This window comes from Notolepis coatsorum (genome assembly GCF_963971535.1).
Source record: "Notolepis coatsorum genome assembly, chromosome: 14".
Lineage (NCBI taxonomy): Eukaryota > Metazoa > Chordata > Actinopteri > Aulopiformes > Paralepididae > Notolepis > Notolepis coatsorum.
In genome coordinates, this window is record NC_140178.1 from 87,241,733 (window position 1) to 87,266,528 (window position 24,796).

General features: G+C 41.9%; 1 protein-coding gene across 1 annotated transcript in view; it reads left to right on the top strand.

Moving 5' to 3' along the window:
- Positions 1-24,796, top strand: part of flii (FLII actin remodeling protein) — an 82,673-nt gene that overhangs the window by 15,570 nt on the left and 42,307 nt on the right. Inside the window, exons 5-7 of the mRNA XM_084329906.1 lie at positions 12,926-13,173; positions 15,238-15,341; positions 22,639-22,814. Of these exons, the coding sequence (XP_084186032.1) occupies positions 12,926-13,173; positions 15,238-15,341; positions 22,639-22,814 (528 nt within the window). The remainder of the gene's footprint in view (positions 1-12,925; positions 13,174-15,237; positions 15,342-22,638; positions 22,815-24,796) is intronic.

The window sequence follows — 24,796 nt, forward strand, 5'->3', positions numbered from 1 at the left end:
TTGTCACAGAACGCTAAAGACATGATAAAGACATCTGTGTCTTCTGAGCAGATAACTACAGATGGGTGTCCCTCTCTTTGTGGCATGGGCAGCATGGAGAAGTAGGCGGCCATCTGCTTCTTGTTGGCATTGAAGAGCTGACACCTCCTCACTGTCCTGAGATGAGATTCTGTAACATTTGTCATTCACAGTTTCATACAGAATCTTGTCTTGTAGCTTTGCTCTGTACTCTACCTTCCTCCATTCATCGACTATACAGCTAATGAGACTAGTTTTGTTACTGACTTTGGTCAGGAAGCTCCTCCACTGCCTCACCATCTGTGTACCTGTGATACCTTGCAACTCATGACCAGTCTCTTCACCCCATAGAGATCTTTCACTGTTCTTGATAGAGTTCTCCTTGTATGTGTCAAACACAACATCTATTCTGCTACACTGACTGCCTTCTGTTGAGCACCGGTCGTAAACCGAGGTCAGATTGATTATCCCATAACTCTTTAGTCCGAATCCCAGCTTCAAGCAGCGTCCCGCGAAGCGTGAGACATCTAGGACTCAATTTGTCTATAACGTTCAGGGCTTAAACTCAGCAGACCTCGGCTCACACACAGGAACCCCCCGTCCCCTCCAGTAATACAGTTGATTAAATGGAGTTGCGGGGTATATTTTTATTCTATTTTACATTATTAATCAAAAATTGCATGGGGTGAAGTTACAAAGCAAAACACATTTCATGCTTACCCGGTCGTCTGGTCAGAAGAAAGGATACAAAGGTGGCTTATAAAGAGGTAATTTTAATTAGAAAAAGCTAGTTACAAGAAGAGACTGAAGTGGAAAAGTGTCCATTTCAGTTAAAATATGCACAGAACAAAACATCTCATCTCTGCACGGCTTGTGCCCCGTGTCTGGCAGCATTCTTCTCATCTCTCAAAAAAGTCAGTAGGCACCATTCTTCTTCTCTCTCCAGCTCCGTGTAAAAACTCGCTCTTGAAAGGGCAACCGTCCCTTTTATATCCATCTTACAATATTTCCGATTGGTCTAAAACACAGTGAAGTCACAGGCTGTCACTTTTGTTTAGCAAACCAGAGTACAATACGTAATTCGTATGAGCTCCTCCTTCTTGGTACTAACGTTACTTCTCGTTACCTAGTGGTTTTTAAGTAACAGAAAGTCCCTTTTCCCTTCAAAACGTACAACGGCTTTGTCTGGGGGAACCACGTGACTGGGGCCCTTCATAGTATCTTCTTAAAGAATCCCTCCAGACAAAACAGTTTTTTACACATTATTCTTTTAGTATTTTTCTTTACTGACAGTCAATTATAAGCATGCCATTTTGAAAACTTTTACTGTACACATTTTAAACATTTAATTGTTATATAGTTTCTTTTTTTTAAGATCTCCCCACTAGTTCCCGGACTCTGTCTTTCAACCCTCAACCCTTAATCCCCTGTTCGTCTGAAAGGGTTAAGCTCTTACAGCTCTCTATCTCCTTCGCTGGGGCCCACATTCCGCAGGTTTCCTCCCTTTTGCCTGTGAAGAACTGTGGAGAACAGACCTCTCTTTATGGAGATATTAAAGGTTCAGTTCCATTTTTTTATAAGTAGAGCCATCATAGAGCTATTTTTCCAGAGTTCAGTTTAAAGATTTATACTGGTCACACAGGAACGACTCAGGATGTCATTGTCCAAAAGTGTCGCTTGTTTTGTGACACTTCACAATAACACTACAGAGTGTGTACTGTATATAACACTACAGAGTGTGTACTGTATATAACACTACAGAGTGTATACTGTATATAACACTACATAGTGTGTACTGTATATAACACTACAGAGTGTGTACTGTATATAACACTACAGAGTGTGTACTGTATATAATACTACAGAGTGTGTACTGTATATAACACTACAGAGTGTGTACTGTATATAACACTACAGAGTGTGTACTGTATATAACACTACAGAGTGTATACTGTATATAACACTACAGAGTGTATAGTGTATATAACACTACAGAGTGTGAACTGTATATAACACTACAGAGTGTATACTGTATACTGTATATAACACTACAGAGTGTGTACTGTATATAACACTACAGAGTGTATACTGTATATAACACTACAGAGTGTGTACTGTATATAACACTACACTCTGTTCTATGGAGACATTTAAAGGCTCAGTTCCATTTTTTACAAGTAGAGCCATCATAGAGCTATCTTTCCAGAGTTTAGTTTAAAGATTTATACTGGTCATATAGGAACGACTCAGGATGTCATTGTCCAAAAGTGTCACTTGTTCTGTGGCACTTCACACCTTCCCTCAGAGCCATACCCAGAACTGTTGTGGCAGCATCTCTGAAAGTAACTTGATCACCTTTCACTCTTTGGACCAAGTTCATTCCATCAACCACTGTAGCAGAGTTCCCTGGGAGTTGCTCTGCTACTGCTACATTTTTCTGCAAGGTCGTGGCCAAAGTAGCTTTATTTGTCTTTCTCAGCAATCCGCCTGGTGTGCACTGTGGACAGGGCCCAGGAAAATCGCCCAAGGGGATGAGAAAGGATATCTTCCATATATAGACTGCACCCTTGTGCCATCACTTTGATGTGTCCAAACAAAGACCTGTTTGCTTTTAAGATGATTGCCCTCCCACTTGATTTCACTTCTCTCTTCTTACACATATCACTGAATGTGTTTAGCCTGTTGGTTTTCATTGGGTCATGGAATTTCTTTGCTGGTGGGTCTTTCTCCAGTCTCTCATCCTTGAAGATTGTAGCTCACCAATCTCATGCATTCATCAGGTCGGAGGCAATCTCCTTGGGGGCCGTCTTTGCTGTAGAGATGCTAATGAGCTCCCGCTTCTTTGCAAATGGGTTGACCCATTCCTGTATGAGGCTAACCACTGCTGAAACTGCTTCCTCATCTTTCTGGATTCTTGGCCGCTGTAGCTCTGTATGACAAACCTCTGATTTGTTACCTTGCACCATCTCCCTTAACTGTCCCAGGAATGCACTGCGGTGCTCAGCTGTTATGTAGTGACGCTTGACAGCTCCAGCATTCAGGCTGAACCTTGTTGTGCCTCCATGAGTCTGTGTGTCTTTGTTAACTGTGACTTCAGTAGCCTGGTCCACAGGGATCCGTCCAAAGGGGTTGTTACTTGACAGCTGCACCAAGAATTAGCCTGTCTTGAAGGCCTCATACACAGCAGGATGCTTCTCTGGGCGGTTTTTCATCTGAGAGAAGTAAGGGGACAGGTATCTGGCATAATTTATCTTATCATAAGCAAAGCACCATGGGATCATGCTTATTATAGCATGGAGGTGCAACTCCCAGTCCCCCTCACGAGAGGCACGCAGAAGACCAAGTATTACGTTATCTACCATGTCAATGTATGACATCCAGAATGCAGAAAGCTCTCCATTGTTGTGACGGAGGTGTTCCAGAAAGTCTGTCCACAGGGTTATCAGCTCAGCTAAGAGTGGACTTTTCAGCAGATTGTTCGCCGTCTGTTGGTTCAAGTCACTGGCCATGTCTTTCACATTGTCCAAGAATGATTTGATCATCCCACTCTTCTCTGGAATGCTGTCCTCAACCCACAGTGTGAACTCTGAACTCTGCCCATGCGAGTCTCATCAGTGCTTCATAGATGTACATGTGGACCCTGACAGCACGGTTATAGTGTTTACCATCAAGGACATACAGTATGGTATGGAATGTCCCCATTCTGAGAAGAATGTTGGAGAAGCGCTCTTTGTGCTTCCAGGCAATTTCAGTGGCTTTCGCATATAGTGCTTGATCCATGACTACCACAATTGATTCTAGATGCAGTTCCTTTCTGATTATCTCTGATTGATTCAGGATTTCAAACACTGGTCAACTGTGTGGCTGGTGAATTGATGGTTGGCAGATACCCAACTATATCTTGTGAGATTGGTTCTTGGTCCCTGGTGCTGATATTAAAACCAGTCCAGCTTGGGATTGTCTGATTCTCTGTATCTGTTTGCCTTGCAAGTGCCCACACCAGGTTCTTCTTGCAGGCAAGAAGAGCAGCTTCCTTGGTTTCCTGGACACAGTGTTCCCTGGTTGGGAGAGGCTGTGGGCCCACACGCGCACCTGCTACATATACTCCCAGTTCTTGGTCCTCAATGGTGACCGATCTCTGCTTCAGTTTCTCAATGTGTGGAAGCTCAGCTCTTGGTAGTTGTGGTCCATAGACATTGGCCTGTACAACTATACCATTGACTCTATGTGATGTGCCCTTTCCAGCGAGAGTTTCCTCAAGTCTATCAATATTGTCCCATGCAAGATTGATGCTGGAAGTACAACTCTTTGAGTTGAGGCTGTTGCTAGCTTTTGGATACACAGAGCAGTGTCCTTCTCTTCAAGTTGGGAGTAATAGACCCCATGCCCAAGCTTGTTCAGTGTTTGGATGAGCTCAGTATTACCCGTCAATGTTTTTACTGCATAAGGAAGTAGAAGGTGGTTTGTGTTAAAAATGTAAACATGATTACTTGATTAAAATGTTCCTTACGCTTTCTCCTAGCATCACGATCGGCCATGCTTGCTGAAAGAGGGGTGTGGCTCTAATGCAGTCCACTTTAGATGATGTGGAACAGTGGTTGGCTTATAGTCAGACATCCAATAAAATGTTTGTTCATATGGGTGGGTGGAGTCAGATAATAATAATAATAATAATTATAGATCTAGACAGCCTTTAAAAGTCATGTCCATGGATCAAATGGGATATCTTTATAAATTGTATCATAAATGTTGTATTTTGTCTATTTTCATCAGATCCAGAGTTACATTTGTAGTCAAGGAGTAGGAGGACACATTCAGTTGCATTATTATCCATGTGATATTGGTAATAATGGTCATATTGCCTTTTAAATTAAGATTATGTACCAGGCGAGGATATAAATATGATGTTTTCCTTCATTGTATCTCCATTTACTCTGGAATGGTAATATATGTGGGTTTACTTACACTGGATTCATATGTCCTAGCTTGTTACCTATCAAAGGAGACCAGACACATGCATATAGGCCTTATGGTTCAGGAGCTATCATGATTAATTTGGGGCATGTAATTTCGGACAGGAGGCCTGAAAAATATGCTTGGTAGTGTTATAAAAGATATGATAGCACACATTTGGAGGCAACTGCTGCATTGCTATCACATATTTTCTAGCAGCAGGGGTGTATACCTTCCCAAAAATCACTATGAAAGTTAGTCCCCCAAGATGGTAGCCGTGGCCCAAATTTGGGGCCCTGGCTCACGGCCTAATAGTGAAGGGAGGGGGGGGGGGGGGGGGGGGGGCTTTTTGAGGTATGATCTATATTAACATAATTAGAAGAATACATTTGACTCATAATATAAAATGAGCACAACTACATATTATCAAAAATAATAGTAATACAATTAAATAAATAAATAAAAAATATTATAATCGGCTTTGGCTGCTTATCCACAAACTAATGCAAAGTCAATGGGGTCACGCTCCTGTCCGTACAAGCCCTGAAAACAATGCTGAAGTCTACTTTGAGTAGCCAACCGTAGCACATGGATTACATCAGGGTTTCAGGAAAACTCTACAGGTGCCCATGATTTGGGGGAAAACAAGGGGAAAGTGTACTTGTATGGTTGAGAGCAGAAAAATCCAGGTCCTGGCAGTTGCATAATTGTCGTATATTATCAATCAATATCTAAGGTTATTTTGCAGTACAATAAGGTTGCTATCTGGAAAAGGAAGAAGGTCATAATGATACAATGGTCTTTCTCTACTGGGTGGAGAAATAAACTGTGCAGGCCAGACAAAAAGGAACTATGGTTCAACTCAATTCTGATTTATTTTGCCAAAGGGCTCAGAGTGAATTAGAAGGTTGCTTTTTACATACAAGGATTATTTCATAATACATCAACACATGTTGTACAAAGGAATAATAAGGTTTGCACATCAAACCCAGTATGCACATAAAACAGTCATGTTAACATCAATGAAATAGAGAATCTTACTGAGCATTTACACATGAGTAAACCTGGTTTCAGATATTAAGGATTACACTAAACTTAAACCACAATGGTTTTTCCCATGATTTACTCGCATGCAAATCAGCAGTCTGTGGGTGGGTGGATCGGTTGAGAGAGGATGCAGTCCCCAGGGGGGCTGGCCTGTCTCTCTAACACCGCGCTCTCTGTTATATACTCTGATTTCCACCAATAATAACAGTCTAATAATTAGGGATGGGTATCGTTAGGATTTTATCGATACTACTACTCTTATCGATACTGCTTAACGGTTCGGTACTTTATCGATACTCTTATCGGTTCTTTTTGATAATTTTTTTTGCAAGAAAAAGACAATTAATTAAGAACAGAATCGACATTGCTTTATTATTTATAAAACTTTAATACTTTATAAATAAGTATTATAAATAAATATAATTTCTTCAGCAACAGCAGCAGCAATGTTCTTTCATATAACTTTATAAATAAATATAATAAATGAATATAATTTCTTCAGCAACAGCAGCAACAATGTTTTAAATGTGTCTGACTCTGAATTATAGACTTTTTATAATAAACAACAAATGCAAAAGGCTAACAGAAGTTCAAACAAACAAGATTAAAGAACCTAGAAAATTATCCTAACAGTTCTTATGCAGAAAAATCAACATATCTGCCTTCTCCGGCAGGAGTCGGGATCTCTCCTGACTTATAGTGTCCCCGGCTGTAGAAAATACCCTCTCACTGGGGGTGGAGGAGGCTTGGACACAGAGGTAGGTGGTTGCAAGCTGTGTCAGCAGGGGCAGAGTACCTCTCTTTTCCCACCACCACATAGCAGGGGCTTCTGACATGGGGATGGAAGGCAGGCCTTTGTAGAGTTGGAGTTCGTGATCAACTCGCTCACTGACAGACAAGGTGTTCTGCTGCATGGTGGTCCTGAGGCGGCACAGTGGTGTAGTGGTTAACACTGTCGCCTCACAGCAAGAAGATCCAGGGTTCGATTCCCGCTTGGGGACCAGGTTTCCATGATGCCAGGTACCCAGGTGGGGTATCTCCCAGGCCTTTCTGTGTGGAGTTTGCATGTTCTCCCCGTGCTCGCAAGGGTTTCCCCCCCGATAAGATAAACCCAATGGAAAAACATGCACAACAACAGATCGCTAACGCTGTGGCGTCCTTGACGAAGACGGACAGGAGCACTTGGATTGGTCCCCTGGCGCGGCTCACGTTGACGCCTGTCTGCTCCCGGCTGCCCTTGGGGGGGTAGGACGACGGGATGGGTTAATCGCAGAGACGAATCGCATCGGCGATTCTAAAGAGACCATGCGTGTGTGTGTTCCGGTGTGTGTGCTAAAAACTAACCGCTGTGTGTACCGCTAAAAAACATTGAGTGTCGTTGCATGCCGAATAAAGACCTCTGCAACAGGTCCTGCATTATTATTATATTATGTCTTCATCAGCAAACAGCTCCTCCAAGGCATTCCTTGGTTTGTAGAGTGGGGTGGCTGTCTCCTCCTCTCCTTCTTCTGACTCCTGTTGCTGCTGGTCTGTGTCTGTGTGGTCCTGCTCCTCTGTGTGGCCCTCCTCCTCTGCTACAGCTGCCTCCCTCAACCGGCCCCAGGTGGCATCACTATCCATCTTTCCTTTGAACCTGGGGTCCATCGATGTCGCCTCGAGTAGGAAGGCCTGGATTGTCTTGTCCTTGTAACGTCCAGACAGATCCCCCCCAAACCTTCTCTTTAATGCTTGACACAAACAGGGTGTCTTCCTCCTGCACTGTGAAATGGGCTTCAAGTTTCCTGAGGATCGGGAGGATTTGGCCACAGGTGGGAGTTTGTTCACTGGAGACGCACATGGTGGATGTATACATCACACGCATGAGTTGTACAAACTCCTCAGCCTTCTGGAAATCCTGATCTTTCAGCCGTCCCAGTTTGTCCTTTTCCATCTGTTTCCTGAGTCGTGGGTCCATGGATGCAGCTTGGATTGCTGGGTATTGCTCCATGAATCTTTCTACCATAAGAAAGAGAGAATTCCACCTTGTTTTGACGTCAAGGATCATTGTGTGCTGGGGAAGGTCTGAAACAAACACAATTTTCATCACAGCACACACTTGAATATATAATTAAATTAATGGGAATAAAAAAAATATATGCTTTAATAGGTTGAATTTGAAATGGCTTCTTACCTAGGAGCTGCTGCTTTTCTTTCAGGACTGTTTTAGCCATGGATGGCCTCTTTATCCAGACAACCACTGCCCTGATTCCTCCTGCCCACCTGTCAATGGCACTGATTTGATAGATCTTCTGCGCTGCTATATTCAGTGTGTGAGCAAAGCATCCGATTTTCAGGACATGGAGTTTCTTTATGGCAACATCCATGTTAGCAGCATTGTCGACGGTCACTGCTACAATCTTGCTGCCAACCTCTATGCCAAACTCTTCAAGTTTGTGCCCGGTAAACAGCTTTGGTTTTAAGCACCTTTTGTTTCACACTGCCTTGGCTTGTGTAATGTGCTGTAACCGTGAGGTAGTGGTCCTGAGTTAAGCTGGTCCACCCATCCGATGTAATGGCTAACTTTGGCACATCTTTAAGCTCTGTGATAACATTGGCCTTTTCAACATTATACCAGGCAGGAATCAGTGTGTTACTGAGGGCATTCCTGCAGGGAGGGGTATATTTGCAGTTGAGAGCATTGGTCAGCTCCCTACAGCAGTGGCGAATCCTTATGGACGCCAACGGAAGCCATGCCTCCCTATTAAAATATGAATTCATATCAAATATGAAATATTTTCATCTGTGCATCTGTTATATTTTTTTTTTTTTTTTTTTTTTTTTATATATAAATGTCTCCCTCTTCTCCTTCTCACTCCCTCTAACACACTGTCAGCCTCACTATGCTCACTGCAGCTAGTATAGAGGAGAGGAGGCAGGGGGTAGGTCTCTTTCTCCAGGCTTCCAGCATGTGATTATGTATCTAGAGTCCAAATCCGATCCTAGCCAATCAGATTCGAGCTGACTGCCACACCCTAAAAGTTTAAAACGGGGCTGTGAGGAAGACACATGAGTGTGGCCTCCCCTTTGCACTCAGCATATTTTCCCCCCTGGAGGCGGGGCAGGTCAGAACACGTCTGAACGTCAAACCCTCGCGGGATTGATTGAAAATGTTATTAACAGAGCGGGCACGTTCGAATCCTCTATTATGTATCTAACATTTAGCACTTTAATAGCAACTTATTTTCGCCGGCGGGACATTTACTGAGGACCAGCAGAGCACACCACTGTGGATATTATGATTTAACAAATCTATCTGGCAAGAGGAGGACCACATTATTGACCAGGTAAGCACTGAGCAGCCTGACTAAGGACTAACTAACGTTATCAGGCAAGCTTGTAGACCCTTTCATGACTGCAATGCAAGCCAGGGGCTGGAATACGCAGTCACTTATTCCTCGTAGTAGCCAGGTTAATGTGCACCATCAAGCACTGCTTAAAAGCTAGCGGTGGGTCCAAAATATATCGGATATAAATGTCAAAGGTACCCAGCGTTCCATTAGGGTTTCACACACAGATGCGGCGGGGTTTGAAAGCTCGGCGTTGCTAATAAACATTTTAAATCATTTTTATAAACGAGTAAAACTGAGGCTGCTTCCTCATTTTACAGTAGGAGCGCTCTGATGGCTGGGCGCGCCGTGCAACAAACACGTGAATGAATGAATGAATGAAAACTTTATTTAACAGATTGCAGAATGGGTACAATACAGTACGGCTCAATACACACAATTGTTAAGGGGATGCAGACCAGAGAAATACGTTTGTCTTGTCTTGTTTGTCTAGACTCTAGACGTCATATTCTCTCCCGGCCGTATGTATATTTCTCTCCCACCCACCCACCCACCCCCTCCTAATGTACAGTCATCTCCCCATCATATACTCTGTCAGGATCTATGGGTAACAGTACTGTATATTTGAATATCGTATATGTCACAAATGTAACCATACTAAATACCTGTATGTCATGTATGTCCCTATGCCATAAATGTCATGATGTCTTGTATGTCATAAATGTCACTATGAATTGAAAATGGGGGACCCTGATGTAAACAAGACAAACGTCTTTCTCTGGTCTGCATCCCCTTATACAATTGTGTGTATTGAGCCGTACTGTATTGTACCCATTCTGCAATCTGTTAAATAAATAAAAAGAAAGTTTGACTGGCCGCCGAGCCATACTGTAGTGTACATGGTGACTGCTTGACTTAAAAAAAATAAAAATAAAAATATTAATAAAAATAAAAATATTTAATACATTTTTTTTTTATAAATTTTTTTTGGCTTCCCCTGTTATTTTACCCACGCGACGCCACTGCCCTACAGTAAAGATTAGAAATTATTGAATTATTGTAAATGTGTGTGGAGTGGTGGGAATAGCTGCTTCAATAATAACTTATAACAACAACAGACAAGTTAGACAACTATGTATACAAAAAAAACGATATACACTGAATGATTAGTTGTTACCTAAAGCCCTTGGACTCCACTGTAGAGAAGGGGTGCAGGCCTTTGACAACAAACTTTGTCACAGCCCTGTGACACTCGTTCACCCTATCCTCTGTCATCCTTCCTCTAGCTGCTAGGGAGAAAGGACTTTGGGTGGTGGAGGTAGAGGGAGGATGTGTGGTGGGCTCACTGGCCTGGGACACATTGGTGGCTGACGCCTCAGCTTGACGATCTATAAAAAGTTTTTAGATTGTAGTATTTGTAGCTAAACAATTATTTTGTTTATTAGCCTATTTGTAATAATTAGTTATTAGCCTAGGAAACTCCGTATCTTGGCTTACCGGCTGCAGTGGACGTGGATGCAGATGGAACAGTGCGCGCAAGGCAGTCAAATACGGCGCATTTCTGCACACTAATATCGTGTTTTGCCAACAAATGTTTTGATAGATTGCTCGTATTGCCACCCTTACTGGCAAATGTTTTGTTGCACTTGTGGCAACGTGCGTTGTCGGCATTGACCCTTGTAAAGTATATCCATACTTTAGAACGCTTCGCTCTATCCGCCATCACGACTCGGTGCATGCAGAGGCAGAGCTGTCTGTGTGCAGCGCGCTTCAGCACGAGCGTCGGGGACAGCACTTTCATTAAGGAGTACCCGTATGTATAAGAAGTACCCGTATGTGTAGCGACTCGCTAGGAGTGTGTGTAATAATGACTCGCTGCGGCTCGCTTCTCGTGCAGAGACAGAGAAAGGAGAGATCGTTCGCAACTTTTAAATAATAATAATAATAATTTCTCTAGAGTATCGATAGCAGTACCGATGACGTCGGAGCTTATAAATACTCCGGTATTTTCTAATATAGTACCGGTTCCCGTTTAGAACCGGGGTCCGGGGGTCATCCCTACTAATAATACGTTTGGTCCAATTAGATTTGTCTTCTGGGAGGCGGTCCCAATCAGATGATCTCCTGTGTGGGGGCTGGCTGCCCCCCACCGATCTCCTCGTCGGGTGTTGTCCTTCAGTAAACAGAGGTGGGGGTCTGTTTTGGCCCCCTCCTTTTTTGCCCTGTGGCTCCTCAGTTGAACAGAGGGGTATTCCACTTAAACATTTTACAAAGTATCTCTAGTGTATATGAATTACACTCTTCCAGTATTATCACAGTTTTACTCTTTTGCTTACATTTTGATACTAAACAGTTGATTAATAGATAACTTGATATGTATTTTACCAGACTAAGCTTTGGTGATTAAGCCTTATTTTCTATATATATGGTTTACACCAGGGGTGAAATGACACTATTATCTTCATAATTAGTTTGACATTTCTAAATGGCATTCAAATACCTTTTATCTAATATGGTTTAATTAGTATGATCTTGTTTATGAATTAGTTTCCATGATCCTGTAGCAAAAGCAAGTTAGGCCTGTGCCTGTTTCCCTCTGCCTGTAATCTGTTAGGTGCTGAGTGTGACTATATTTACATACAGTCTTAACATTCTATCAGAGCTGGTTATCTGGTCTCTGAAAATCTGCTAACTATTGAGTATCTCTTTTAGTAGGGTGAGTGACTGTTCCTTCTGTGGATTGTGACTTTCGAGTTCCTTTGTTCTAGTAGTTGACCACATTTACTTGAGTGGGGGGTTTGGAATGTCTGTCTCTGTAACACCAATTTCACCTTTTGCTGAGCACTGAAAATCCATTCTGCTGTTAAAAAGGTACACCTGGCTTTTGCATTATGGCTTTCTAATATTCACACACATTAGTTATGAAATACACAGTCAAAGATACCACAGGTAATAAAAGCCTTTTATTTGGATCAGAGATACGTTTATGGGCGTTCCTGCTCCGTGTCTTAAGATAAGATGAGATAGTTCTTTATCTGTCTGTTGATACAGACATTTGTTTTGTGTCAGAACACAAGACAACCATGTTACACAGACATACATACAAGACATCAGCGAAACAATGTAATTAACCCCTTCCTTTCCTCCCAGCCAACGTCATTAATTTGATGTGGCACAGTCCCATAAGTCCAAGGTTATTTCGTATTGCACAGCCCTTTTATTTTGCACTATCCCGTGTAGGTTGCGACCACGTTTCTATCTCGCTTGTTAAGTAGGCTTATCGAGTTATCTATACCCTGATGAAGGCCCTATGTAGGCCGAAACATGTTGGTTTCTTTTAAATGATCTAAATAATGTGAGCCATTAAATAAAGACTTTTTTAAATTAGTAGAGCTGCCTTGGACTTCAACTTTTTTTTTTATTATAACTATAACGGATCCTACCCCGGATTTAATCCAAAGAGCACCTAGTACTGAAACACAAAACCAATAATGCTGTAGCCCTCTCCATATCCTCTTTTAGGCTTATCGAGTGTGGTACAAATGAATGTCTTGTGCTTGACGTGTTCTCCTCCTCCCCAGGACCTGAGCTTCAACCAGCTGACAGAGATCCCCAGGGACCTGGAGAACAGCAGGAACATGCTGGTGCTCAACCTGAGTCACAACACCATCGACTCCATCCCCAACCAGCTGTTCATCAACCTGACGGACCTGCTCTACCTGGACATGAGCGACAACAAGCTGGACAGCCTGCCGCCCCAGATGAGACGCCTGGTCCACCTGCAGACGCTCATCCTCAACAATAACCCTCTGATGCACGCACAGCTACGGTAAGAGATAGCATAGTCCTTAGCCCTCTTGTGTTTTGTACTTTTTTATATTATATTGTACTTGTATTTATATTTGATAGTTTATCTATAGTGTATATAGATACTGGACTGTGAAGCTATGTATCCCCCACCCTGTATCCCCTCCCCCTGCTGCTTTGACACCCGAATTTCCCCAAGGCGATTAATAAAGAATCATATTATCTTATTGTTACAAAGGGTCAGATTAAACCGAATATATATATTTATTACTTGAGATATATTGTATAATATTTGTATATCGTCTGATATCCCTTGTATATTCTTTGTACATATACACGGAATATCCCTTTACCTAGGTACAGGCCAGACCATAATATTCGTTCTCCTATTGGACAGCGACCCCCTAGGCGCCAACGGCCATACCCCCAATGTCTAGTTCAAAGCCACCGCTAAGACATGTCTCAACATGCCCAGGTTTGCGCAGTAATACGAGACAGAAATAAGGTTGGCACTAGATTATTCACCTTACGTATAAATACGGCGCAGGTGGATACAGAAGCACTTAGACTTAGTAACTAAAAGCTGAAGCCTTCACCACGATACAACGTGCTGTGAAGTGGGCCCGTTTTTGCCCCTAAATAGAGCCTTGAGACCGCGTGCGAATTGATAGCTAAAGTGTCAGAGTTTAACGCTGTATCGTCGAGTTCGACTTATTCTATTATAAAGTAATAGTCTATTATGTATAGTGTATCGTGCGGCTACCGTTCTACAGTGACCAGCATTACCACCGGTTCATCGTACCGAGCTAGTGTGCTTATCCAGGCTGGGCGGCCTAACCTTGTGCCCCCAATCCGAGGAGTCCTAGACGAGAACCGTGTGGATATGTACACTGGATAACCTACACCGACGAATGCAGAGCCTTTTCCGGCTGGATTATATTGCTTTGGTACTGTGGCTGCTGGAGCAGAGAACCGTCTACCCCACTGCTGTGTGGGATCTACCCTGTGAGGAGCACCGTCGAGCCCGCCTCTAGGACCCAGAGGCTGGCTAGCTTTCATCCATGCTGCAATGCATACCGGAGTATAGCTGTTGCTTTGTCTAAGGACCAAGGGATTATTGCACCGTCTCCTGTACCTGGAGTCTCTTTATTCCTTGTTGATCCAGACTTTTGCTCCCGACAATTCCTCTCCCCTGCTGGCTTACAACCGGAGGGAACCCCCTTAGTATCTCCAGCTGACCTACGAGTGTGCCTTATATAATTCTTATGCTACAGGTGGTATTAATTATACTCATCGTAATATGCTCATGGACTTACGCTCTTGCCCTATTTAAGTGTTCTTCGCCATATAAGCGCGACTCATAATTCTCAATACTGTAATCTACTATTGCTGCTCTTCTAATAAATATTCTAAACAGGACTTTCTTTGTTAAGCCGTGTTATTGTGTGGGTGTTCATCATATATACCGTGTACTGTATGGCCAGTAATTAAAGTACATAACTAAGTAGTGGTTTAATGATACCATACTCTCAATACAGTCAGGGAATTGTACCCCTCAGTTACACTTATCTTATCTTATGGTGTGTTTTAAAACACGGCTACGGTAAGAGATGGCATAGTCCTTATGGTGTGTTTTAAAACGGCTACTGTAAGAGATAGCATAGTCCTTGTGGTATGTTTTAAAACACTTGCAATGGTAATATATAGTATTGGCCTTATGGTATGTTTTAAAACACTGCTACAGTAAGATATATTATAGTCTATAATAGTATAGTATATGGTATTGCAATGGTAAGTGCTAGTGTAGGTCTGGAGTTTTGAGATTCTTTGCAAAATCATCTGTTTTATGCAGTTATTGCAAGTAATGGAATTGTGAACAATCACCACACTTTAAACACTTCATCATTGTGACTTTTCATAATCATCAAAAACACCACAAATGGGTTTTCAATAATGCTGCTGATTTTGGTCACATTAATCACCTAGAATGTTTTATATTTATATTTGTCATTTTGTATAACTATTGACCAGTATGTTTACGTGTGTGTGTGTGTGTGTGTGTGTGTGTGTGTGTGTGTGTGAGCAGCCAGCTGCCAGCCATGTTGGCTCTACAGACTCTCCACCTGAGGAACACCCAGAGGACCCAGAGCAACATGCCCACCAGCCTGGAGGGACTGGTACAACTAGCAGGTAACTAGCATGGTGTGGTGTTAGTCTACTGGGTAGAGAACTAGCAGGTAACTAGCATGGTGTTAGTCTACTGGGTAGAGAACTAGCAGGTAACTAGCATGGTGTGGTGTTAGTCTACTGCACGGGTGGCCAACCCGAGGCTCGCGAGCCGCATGCGGCTCTTTGCCCGTCAATGTGTGGCTCTTCCATCCATAAATAAAAAAATATAAATTTTTTTTTTTACCTTTTTTTTTTTTATGTCACTCATTCCATAAGGACGTAGAATAAACATTTACCATTTTTTTTTAAATGGTCCATTTGCATGTTCTTGGTATCTGAATCTAGGGACATATATGGATCAGTGTCAGAAATAGTGTGTATGTTACTAGGCTTGAGTAAATTGTAATGAACCAAAGGAGAATATCAATTATATTAAAAAAAAAATAAAAGAAATCTTTGACTGTGAATAACACCATCCTAAAATTTACCAGACCTGAAAAATCTAAGCAAATTAATAAAGTGAAGATGATTAACACTTTGAATGCCACGAGGTGGCGCCAGAGGTATCGCTTCAATGCCACCATCGGCGCCAATGTTACGCTTAATATCGCCTAATCTATGTTTTAAATTATGGCTATGTGTCTAATCTGCCCGTCGCTTATCAAAGAATCCTTTTCCAGTCAGTGCTGTCAAGGCAGATTGGTTTTTTATCGCTTCATTTCCGTTTGAGAGCATTTTGAAAAGCATCCGTTTTGAGGTAAAAAACAGTTCATTCTAGACCATTCTATGATAATCGTCTTTTACTGGAATATTCCAGAACGTTGATATTCGTCGGCCTATTTCTGAATCGTTTTCAAATAAACGCTAGATGATCAATATTATACGTGCACGCAAGCACATTCGAGCCACGCACGGATAATCGCCGTGTTCATTTCCTCTTGGACTTTTACAGTGAAACCGAAAGAGCCCATTTCACAAAACAGCCTATATCTTCATCAAAATTAGTCTGATTATCCTAACACTGATAACATAGATTCCTTACCTGACATCAGATGGTATCCAACTTGTATATTCCAATTCCTGATCACCATTTGAAAAAATCGATAAGTGTATGGATCCAACGTGTGTACAGCACAGTACATGATTCCGCGGGGCTGAGAGGCTCCAGAATGAACTGTGGTAACCCCGGCTGCATCAGTGGACTGGAAAATGTGGAGTACAGGATTTTTTTCCCCATCCATTTTCATTGAGTCCATTCCAAAATCCCTTATGTCATCTGGGAGACGATAGGGGGCGCTTTTTTCCACATCTGATCACCGGCGGTGCTCGGGTATACTCGGGTAGGCTCGCGTGATGCAATATGATTTCAGATCGCTAAAAAAAAAGAAATCAGAGAAATCTTGTGAGTGGCTTTCAACATAACTATCGGAAACCCAAGATATCTCGTGTGTGGCAGTGAAAGTGTTAAACAGAAGGTTTTGTAGATACAGTACTGAATTCTGCCATCTTTTTTATAATGTAAATTTCTCCACCATTTTTCATCGTATTGCAACACCGTTTTTTGCAAGACGTTCACAGAAAGGTAGAGAAACTAACTGCGTTCTGTTTTATGGCAATAACGTTCAGGTTTGTGGGAGATAATCCAAAAAAATAAGAGAAATAAAAAAGTAAATCCAGAAGTCAGATGATTGACAGGGGCTGGTGTGAGCTGGGTAGGGTAGTTTTTCGAAATTCGAAAGCCCTGAGTCTCTTCCTTCAAAAGACTACACTCACTTTTGGCTGTGCCACTTCCTCCTGTCAATATGCGCCGGTTTCCGACTCAATGCCCTGAGATTTCTATAATCTTATATTTTACTAATAACAGTTAAAATAATTGGTAAACAAACGTAATGCTGAAAATATACACTTTTACTGTATATCTCGGGCTTAAGAGGTTAACCCTGTGAGGCCCAAATTAAAAATACATTAGCAACTTCAGAGGGTGGGACATATAAACACATTTACTATCAAATAGCATTGTGAGGCTGAACAACAGGACCAATTGACTATATATGTGCTTAAATTTTTTTAAATAAACATTCTTTTTTTAAATGGCTAAAAGTGATTTTGTAATTTTGCAACCGTGGGTCTCACAGGGTACTTTTAACCCTGTGAGGCCCAAATAAAAAAGACATTAGCAACTTCAGAGGCCAGAGGGTGAGACCTATAGTATAAACACATGAAGGGTGCCGTGACTGAAAAAAAAGTTGAGAAACGCTGGTATATGGTGTGGCTCTTTGTGGTACCACAGTCATTTTTGTGGCTCTTAGTCTCTGACTGGTTGGCCACCCCTGGGCCCTCATGTATCAACCTGACGTACGCACAGATATGTGCTTAAGCCGTGCGTACGACCATTCCTAAGCAAAGTGTGGGATTTATCTATTTGAACTTGTGCTTGACTTCGTGCGTATATTTAAGCACAGGTCGGACCATGCGTAGTTGGCGCCCGGTGGTAGAATATTTTTACAACGCGGAAATAAGCACTGACTGCGCTCCGCGTAACTCAACCCGTTATTATTTTGCGCATATATTGCAGAAATACGGGAACGTTTTGATTATATTTAAAAGGCTTTGCCATTGTTAAACGTAATGAGTGGAACCCCGAAGCTGTAAGCAGAATACAAGTCATATGAACACCCACGATATAAACGCATTGCAACGAGAACAGACAGAGGTTATTTGTTGAGTGTATGTGTATACAAAACCCTTGCAATAAATGTGTCTTAAATGAATGAAAAGCATACATGCTCTGGACACAGAGCATATATCGTGTGGGTGATATCATGACTTGTATTCTGTGTCAAAGCCTAAATCAAAACGTCCCCGTATTTCTGCAATCTATGCGCAAAATAATAACGAGTTGAGTTCTAACAAAGAACGTATTACATGCTGGTAGGCTGATAGAGTAAACTATGATATGAATATGAATATGATATGATATAAAGGTATACTGGTCCGTCTGCGAGGATATCGAGGACTCGAGTTGGGGGACCCTGATGTAAACAAGACAAAAGTCTTTCTCTGGTCTGCATCCCCTTAACAATTGTGTGTATTGAGCCGTACTGTATTGTACCCATTCTGCAATCTGTTAAATAAAGTTTTCATTCATTCAGCCATTAAATGCAAATTGAGAATATAGGCTAAAGCGACGTGTCATGTTTCCAAATAAGATTGGCCACAACGGAATGCTTTCTACTTCAATTTGTTGATTAGAATAGATTACCTCGCTCCGTTGAAACTTCACTGAGCTCAGCACACAGACATGATAATAATAATAACAACAACAATAATAATAGCTTCATTTTACATAGCGCCTTTCAAGAGACCCATGCAAGGTCGCTTTACATAGATGGGGGGGGGGGGGAATAACAAAGTAATAAAGATAGTGGACAGACTATGTAAATATGATGATGGGATTCAAGTTCGCGTTTTTATTGATCATAGGCATGATGTCATAATCAAACATTCTAGAACATTTGTCGTCACAGATCATGTCATAATAGAACATAGGCTACATGGCATGGTCCATCGTGATATTGTGTAGACTGTTATTACTGTACCACCCATTGTGACAACAGCCTTGTGAGCTCCCGCACACAAACATGATGGAATTCAGTTTGTATTGATCACATAGGCAGGCTACATCATACATGGCAGTGAGATTCATTGTTCTTGTATATGCTCTCGTATTATTGTTTATATAGGCTACCCAATACTGACATCAAAATAGATTGTATGCCTCTAGAAATCATATGCAGCAGGTAGAAAATTGACGGAAAATCCGTCGCGATTTGGAATAAAATTGAGGAGAACTTTAATCCCTGGGTATTAATCAAACAAAACGGAAAAAGGCAGTCATATTCCAGCACGGTCTTTATTAGTGTTTGCGCTGCCCAGGCAGCAATGGTTAATAGATATCATATCCGACATCACCGTACGTGTACACGTCTGTCAGCCTGTCTCATAACACGCTTCCCTCGGTTTAGTCCATTTTTCCACATTTCATGGGGGTGTTCCATTACCGTATTATGGTTAATCGGGGCGGTTTTGGTATGCAAATACGTGAAAGTGTGCACGAGCCTCGGCGTAGGACCAAGGTGATAGTTATCATGACACGTGTGCGTAGGACCTGTGTACGCACGTGTGATAAATCCCGTTTTTTTTGTGCGTGCACACATTCTAAATTCTGTGCTTACGTGTGGAAATAGAACATTTTCTGAGGAAAATTGATAAATGAGGGCCCTGGTCTACTGGGTAGAGAACTAGCAGGTAACTAGCATGGTGTGGTGTTAGTCTACTGGGTAGAGAACTAGCAGGTAACTAGCATGGTGTGGTGTTAGTCTACTGGGTAGAGAACTAGCAGGTAACTAGCATGGTGTGGTGTTAGTCTACTGGGTAGAGAACTAGCAGGTAACTAGCATGGTGTGGTGTTAGTCTACTGGGTAGAGAACTAGCAGGTAACTAGCATGGTGTGGTGTTAGTCTACTGGGTAGAGAACTAGCAGGTAACTAGCATGGTGTGGTGTTAGTCTACTGGGTAGAGAACTAGCAGGTAACTAGCATGGTGTGGTGTTAGTCTACTGGGTAGAGAACTAGCAGGTAACTAGCATGGTGTGGTGTTAGTCTACTGGGTAGAGAACTAGCAGGTAACTAGCATGGTGTGGTGTTAGTCTACTGGGTAGAGAACTAGCAGGTAACTAGCATGGTGTGGTGTTAGTCTACTGGGTAGAGAACTAGCAGGTAACTAGCATGGTGTGGTGTTAGTCTACTGGGTAGAGAACTAGCAGGTAACTAGCATGGTGTGGTGTTAGTCTACTGGGTAGAGAACTAGCAGGTAACTAGCATGGTGTGGTGTTAGTCTACTGGGTAGAGAACTAGCAGGTAACTAGCATGGTGTGGTGTTAGTCTACTGGGTAGAGAACTAGCAGGTAACTAGCATGGTGTGGTGTTAGTCTACTGGGTAGAGAACTAGCAGGTAACTAGCATGGTGTGGTGTTAGTCTACTGGGTAGAGAACTAGCAGGTAACTAGCATGGTGTGGTGTTAGTCTACTGCAGGGGTGGCCAACCCGCGGCTCGCGAGCCGCATGCGGCTCTTTGCCCGTCAATGTGCGGCTCTTCCATCCATTAAAAAAAATAAAAAAAAAATATTTTTTTTTATTTTTATTTATTTTTTTGTATTTTATTTTTTTATTATTTTTTAAACAAACATATAAACAAACATGACAACACACGATAAGATATACAAGCATTAATTGTCAGGGCACATCCAATGAGATCACCTTTTGGTTAGTTGTTTTATATAAGATATACCCATAATACCTGTTATCTAAAAAAAAAAAACCTACACACATATACAACATAACTATCGGAAACCCAAGATATCTCGTGTGTGGCAGTGAAAGTGTTAAACAGAAGGTTTTGTAGATACAGTACTGAATTCTGCCATCTTTTTTATAATGTAAATTTCTCCACCATTCTTCATCATATTGCAACACCGTTTTTTGCAAGACGTTCACAGAAAGGTAGAGAAACTAACTGCGTTCTGTTTTATGGCAATAACGTTCAGGTTTGTGGGAGATAATCCCAAAAAATAAGAGAAATTAAAAAGTAAATCCAGAAGTCAGATGATTGACAGGGGCTGGTGTGAGCTGGGTAGGGTAGTTTTTCGAAATTTGAAAGCCCTGAGTCTCTTCCTTCAAAAGACTACACTCACTTTTGGCTGTGCCACTTCCTCCTGTCAATATGCGCCGGTTTCCGACTCAATGCCCTGAGATTTCTATAATCTTCTATTTCACTAATAACAGTTAAAATAATTGGTAAACAAACATAATGCTGAAAATATACACTTTTACTGTATATCTCGGGCTTAAGAGGTTAACCCTGTGAGGCCCAAATTAAAAAGAAATTAGCAACTTCAGAGGGTGGGACATATAAACACATTTACTATCAAATAGCATTGTGAGGCTGAACAACAGGACCAATTGACTATACATGTGCTTAAAGGGGAACTATCTTATAAATGGCTTTTTTTCAGTGTTTACCATTGTTTCTTAGCTATGTGGACTTATATTAATAGGATATATGTATCTAATTCTCATATTGGCGAATTCTTCCAATTCTCCTCTCACAATATTCACCCTCACTGAACTGAGTCATCTGAAAATGTGCATATCTGTGATGTCAGAGATTTCTCAGCTGCATAATAATGTGGCAGTTGATGTGGCAGTTGGCACCAGGCCACACAGTGGTTGGAGCCCAGCCTCAAAACGGCTTAAGATCTTGAGGTAGAAAAATGCGGTTTTTAGTACTTGATTAGAAATACAAAACAATGCATTTAAAAAAAAAAAAACCTAGGTGTTCCATAGACTCACAGGAATTGTGTAAAAGTGCCCAAATAGTGAAAGAAATAGTAAAATAGTTCCCCTTTAACATTTTTTAAATAAACATTATTTTTTTAAATGGCTAAAAGTGATTTTGTAATTTTGCAACCGTGGGTCTCACAGGGTCCTTTTAACCCTGTGAGGCCCAAATAAAAAGACATTAGCAACTTCAGAGGCCAGAGGGTGAGACCTATAAACACATGAAGGGTGCCGTGACTGAAAAAAAAGGTTGAGAAACGCTGGTATATGGTGTGGCTCTTTGTGGTACCACAGTCATTTTTTTGTGGCTCTTAGTCTCTGACTGGTTGGCCACCCCTGGTCTACTGGGTACAGTGTTTCCCCTAGGATCTTTTTCAGGGGGGGTGGTAGGCCAAAGACCAGAGTTGGGACGGGCACCCGCACACGCACAGAAAGGGAGAATGGCTTATATGAACTATGAGTTGTCTCTGAATGGATTTGGTAGCTTTTCTCTGCGTCTCCGTAGACCGTGCCGCACCACCGTTTTAAAGTCTTAGTGAAGATTGATTTATATGAAAACCGATTTATGTATAATTTAGCTAGCTCGCCAACGTTACTGTGATTAAAGCCAACTTTAATAAAAAAAAAATTAATTATTAAATTTTTTTTTTTTTTTTGCTACATTTTTTTTATTAAACTTTTTTCTGGAGGGGCGTGGCGTCCCGTTGGCCGGGTAACTAGCATGGTGTGGTGTTAGTCTACTGGGTAGAGAAGACTAGCAGGTAAACTACAAAGTATAACTGAAGTTACTCAAGTATCATTCTTTGTCAACATAGTCAACTTGCCTGGTTTTGTTTTATTGCACAGTTTTATTGGACAGATATTGGAAGATGACTATTTCCCCCCCTTTCTCACGTCCCCGCGTGTCTCCTCTCACCCAGACGTGGACCTGTCCTGTAACGACCTGTCTCGGGTCCCAGAGTGTCTCTACTCCCTGGGCAGTCTGAAGAGGCTGAACCTGAGCGGCAACCAGATCTCCGAGCTGTCCCTCTGCATCGACCAGTGGACCCAGCTGGAGACGCTCAACCTCAGCCGCAATCTGCTCACCTCGCTGCCTGTAAGGACGGCCCGCCGGGCTCCGCCTCCCTCCTGCTGGCTTCCTGTTTACATCTCACACACACTACATGGAGATTTATTGTGGGTTTTTTAAACATTTCCATATTGTCCCCATCAGCTGAGATATCTTCACTTCTAGATAGAGCAGGGAAATAATAAAACCCAGAAGGATCAGTGGGGGCAATGCACCCTCTGTACAGGCTGAATTACATCGCTTAGACCAGGGGTGGGCAACTTTGTATATGGTGAGAGCCACTAAATTTCCACACTCAATCTGGGGGGCCGCATTGTTTATCGGCAGTCCCGCCAGTAGTACCCCATCACTCAAATAGCCCATAATAGTCACAGATGTGATAAATAAGGCAATTATAAACTATTATAATTTGTTGTAACTTGGTTTTTATTCCATTTCAAACGAATTTAGTAATGCTTAATTTCAACTTTATGAATTTATAAATACAGCTGAATTTGAAAGTATTGCTGTGTAACCCAAATATATACAAAAATGACAAATTATAATTAAGGCTTCTATTAAAATAAATGTATGAACTTAAAGCCCACTGCTCAACAAACACAAAGCAGCATTCCTGCTGCATTTCACTACAACAGTAAATCAAAAGTGCAATAATAAATGATTTTGTTAAATGTATAAACTTTTATCCTGCTACTAAACAAAACATTCCTGAGTGCCTCCCATTGACCCTTTATCAAACTGGCATGACATTCACCCTCCCCCACAGTGGGTCAATAATGGTTCTGTCTTTAATGAGACACTTGTGGTCTCTCCTGTTGGCTCACAATAGAAGGAATGTCCACTTCAATGTTTGTGCATGCGATCTGCATCAGATGAAATAACGTTTCATTTTTGTGTGCACGCACGTGCACATCCGTGCGCGTACTTCTGCTCAGAAAAGTGCTGGGACGGCGTGGTACCGCGTGGCATGACCACTGCACCCCTGATTATTAGTGACCCACAATAGATGGAAATTATGTTAGCGAACTTACCTGATGTATAATGCAGTGCAGCATTGGACACTCAATGCCACTCTGCCTTAGAAGCCCGGCGAATCCTGTGTGTTTTCCTTTCATTGCGGGTGCTCCATCGGTAACAACAGCGGACAGTTTATCAAACCCCCCATATTGCTGCACGGCACTTTCAACAGTGTTGAATATGTCCACACTAGGGCTGCCCCCTATTAGTCGAATAGTCGACTAATCGATCGAAAGGAGCCATAGTCGACTGCCAACCTCTTAGTCGAATGCAAAAAAATAAATATATATATATTTTTTTTTATATTGGCCTGGGGCCGCATGGAGCGTCGGTGAGGGCCGCATGCGGCCCGCGGGCCGCCAGTTGCCCCTCCCTGGCTTAGACATACCTTGTACACTCTGTACAGGCTGAATTACATCGCTTAGACATACCTTGTACACACTGTACAGGCTGAATTACATCGCTTAGACATACCTTGTACACTCTGTACAGGCTGAATTACATAGTTTAGACATACCTTGTACACACTGTACAGGCTGAATTACATAGTTTAGACATACCTTGTACACACTGTACAGGCTGAATTACATAACTTAGACATACCTTGTACACACTGTACAGGCTGAATTACATCGCTTAGACATACCTTGTACACTCTGTACAGGCTGAATTACATAGTTTAGACATACCTTGTACACACTGTACAGGCTGAATTACATCGCTTAGACATACCTTGTACACACTGTACAGGCTGAATTACATAGTTTAGACATACCTTGTACACACTGTACAGGCTGAATTACATAACTTAGACATACCTTGTACACACTGTACAGGCTGAATTACATAGTTTAGACATACCTTGTACACTCTGTACAGGCTGAATTACATCGCTTAGACATACCTTGTACACACTGTACAGGCTGAATTACATCGCTTAGACATACCTTGTACACACTGTACAGGCTGAATTACATCGCTTAGACATGCTG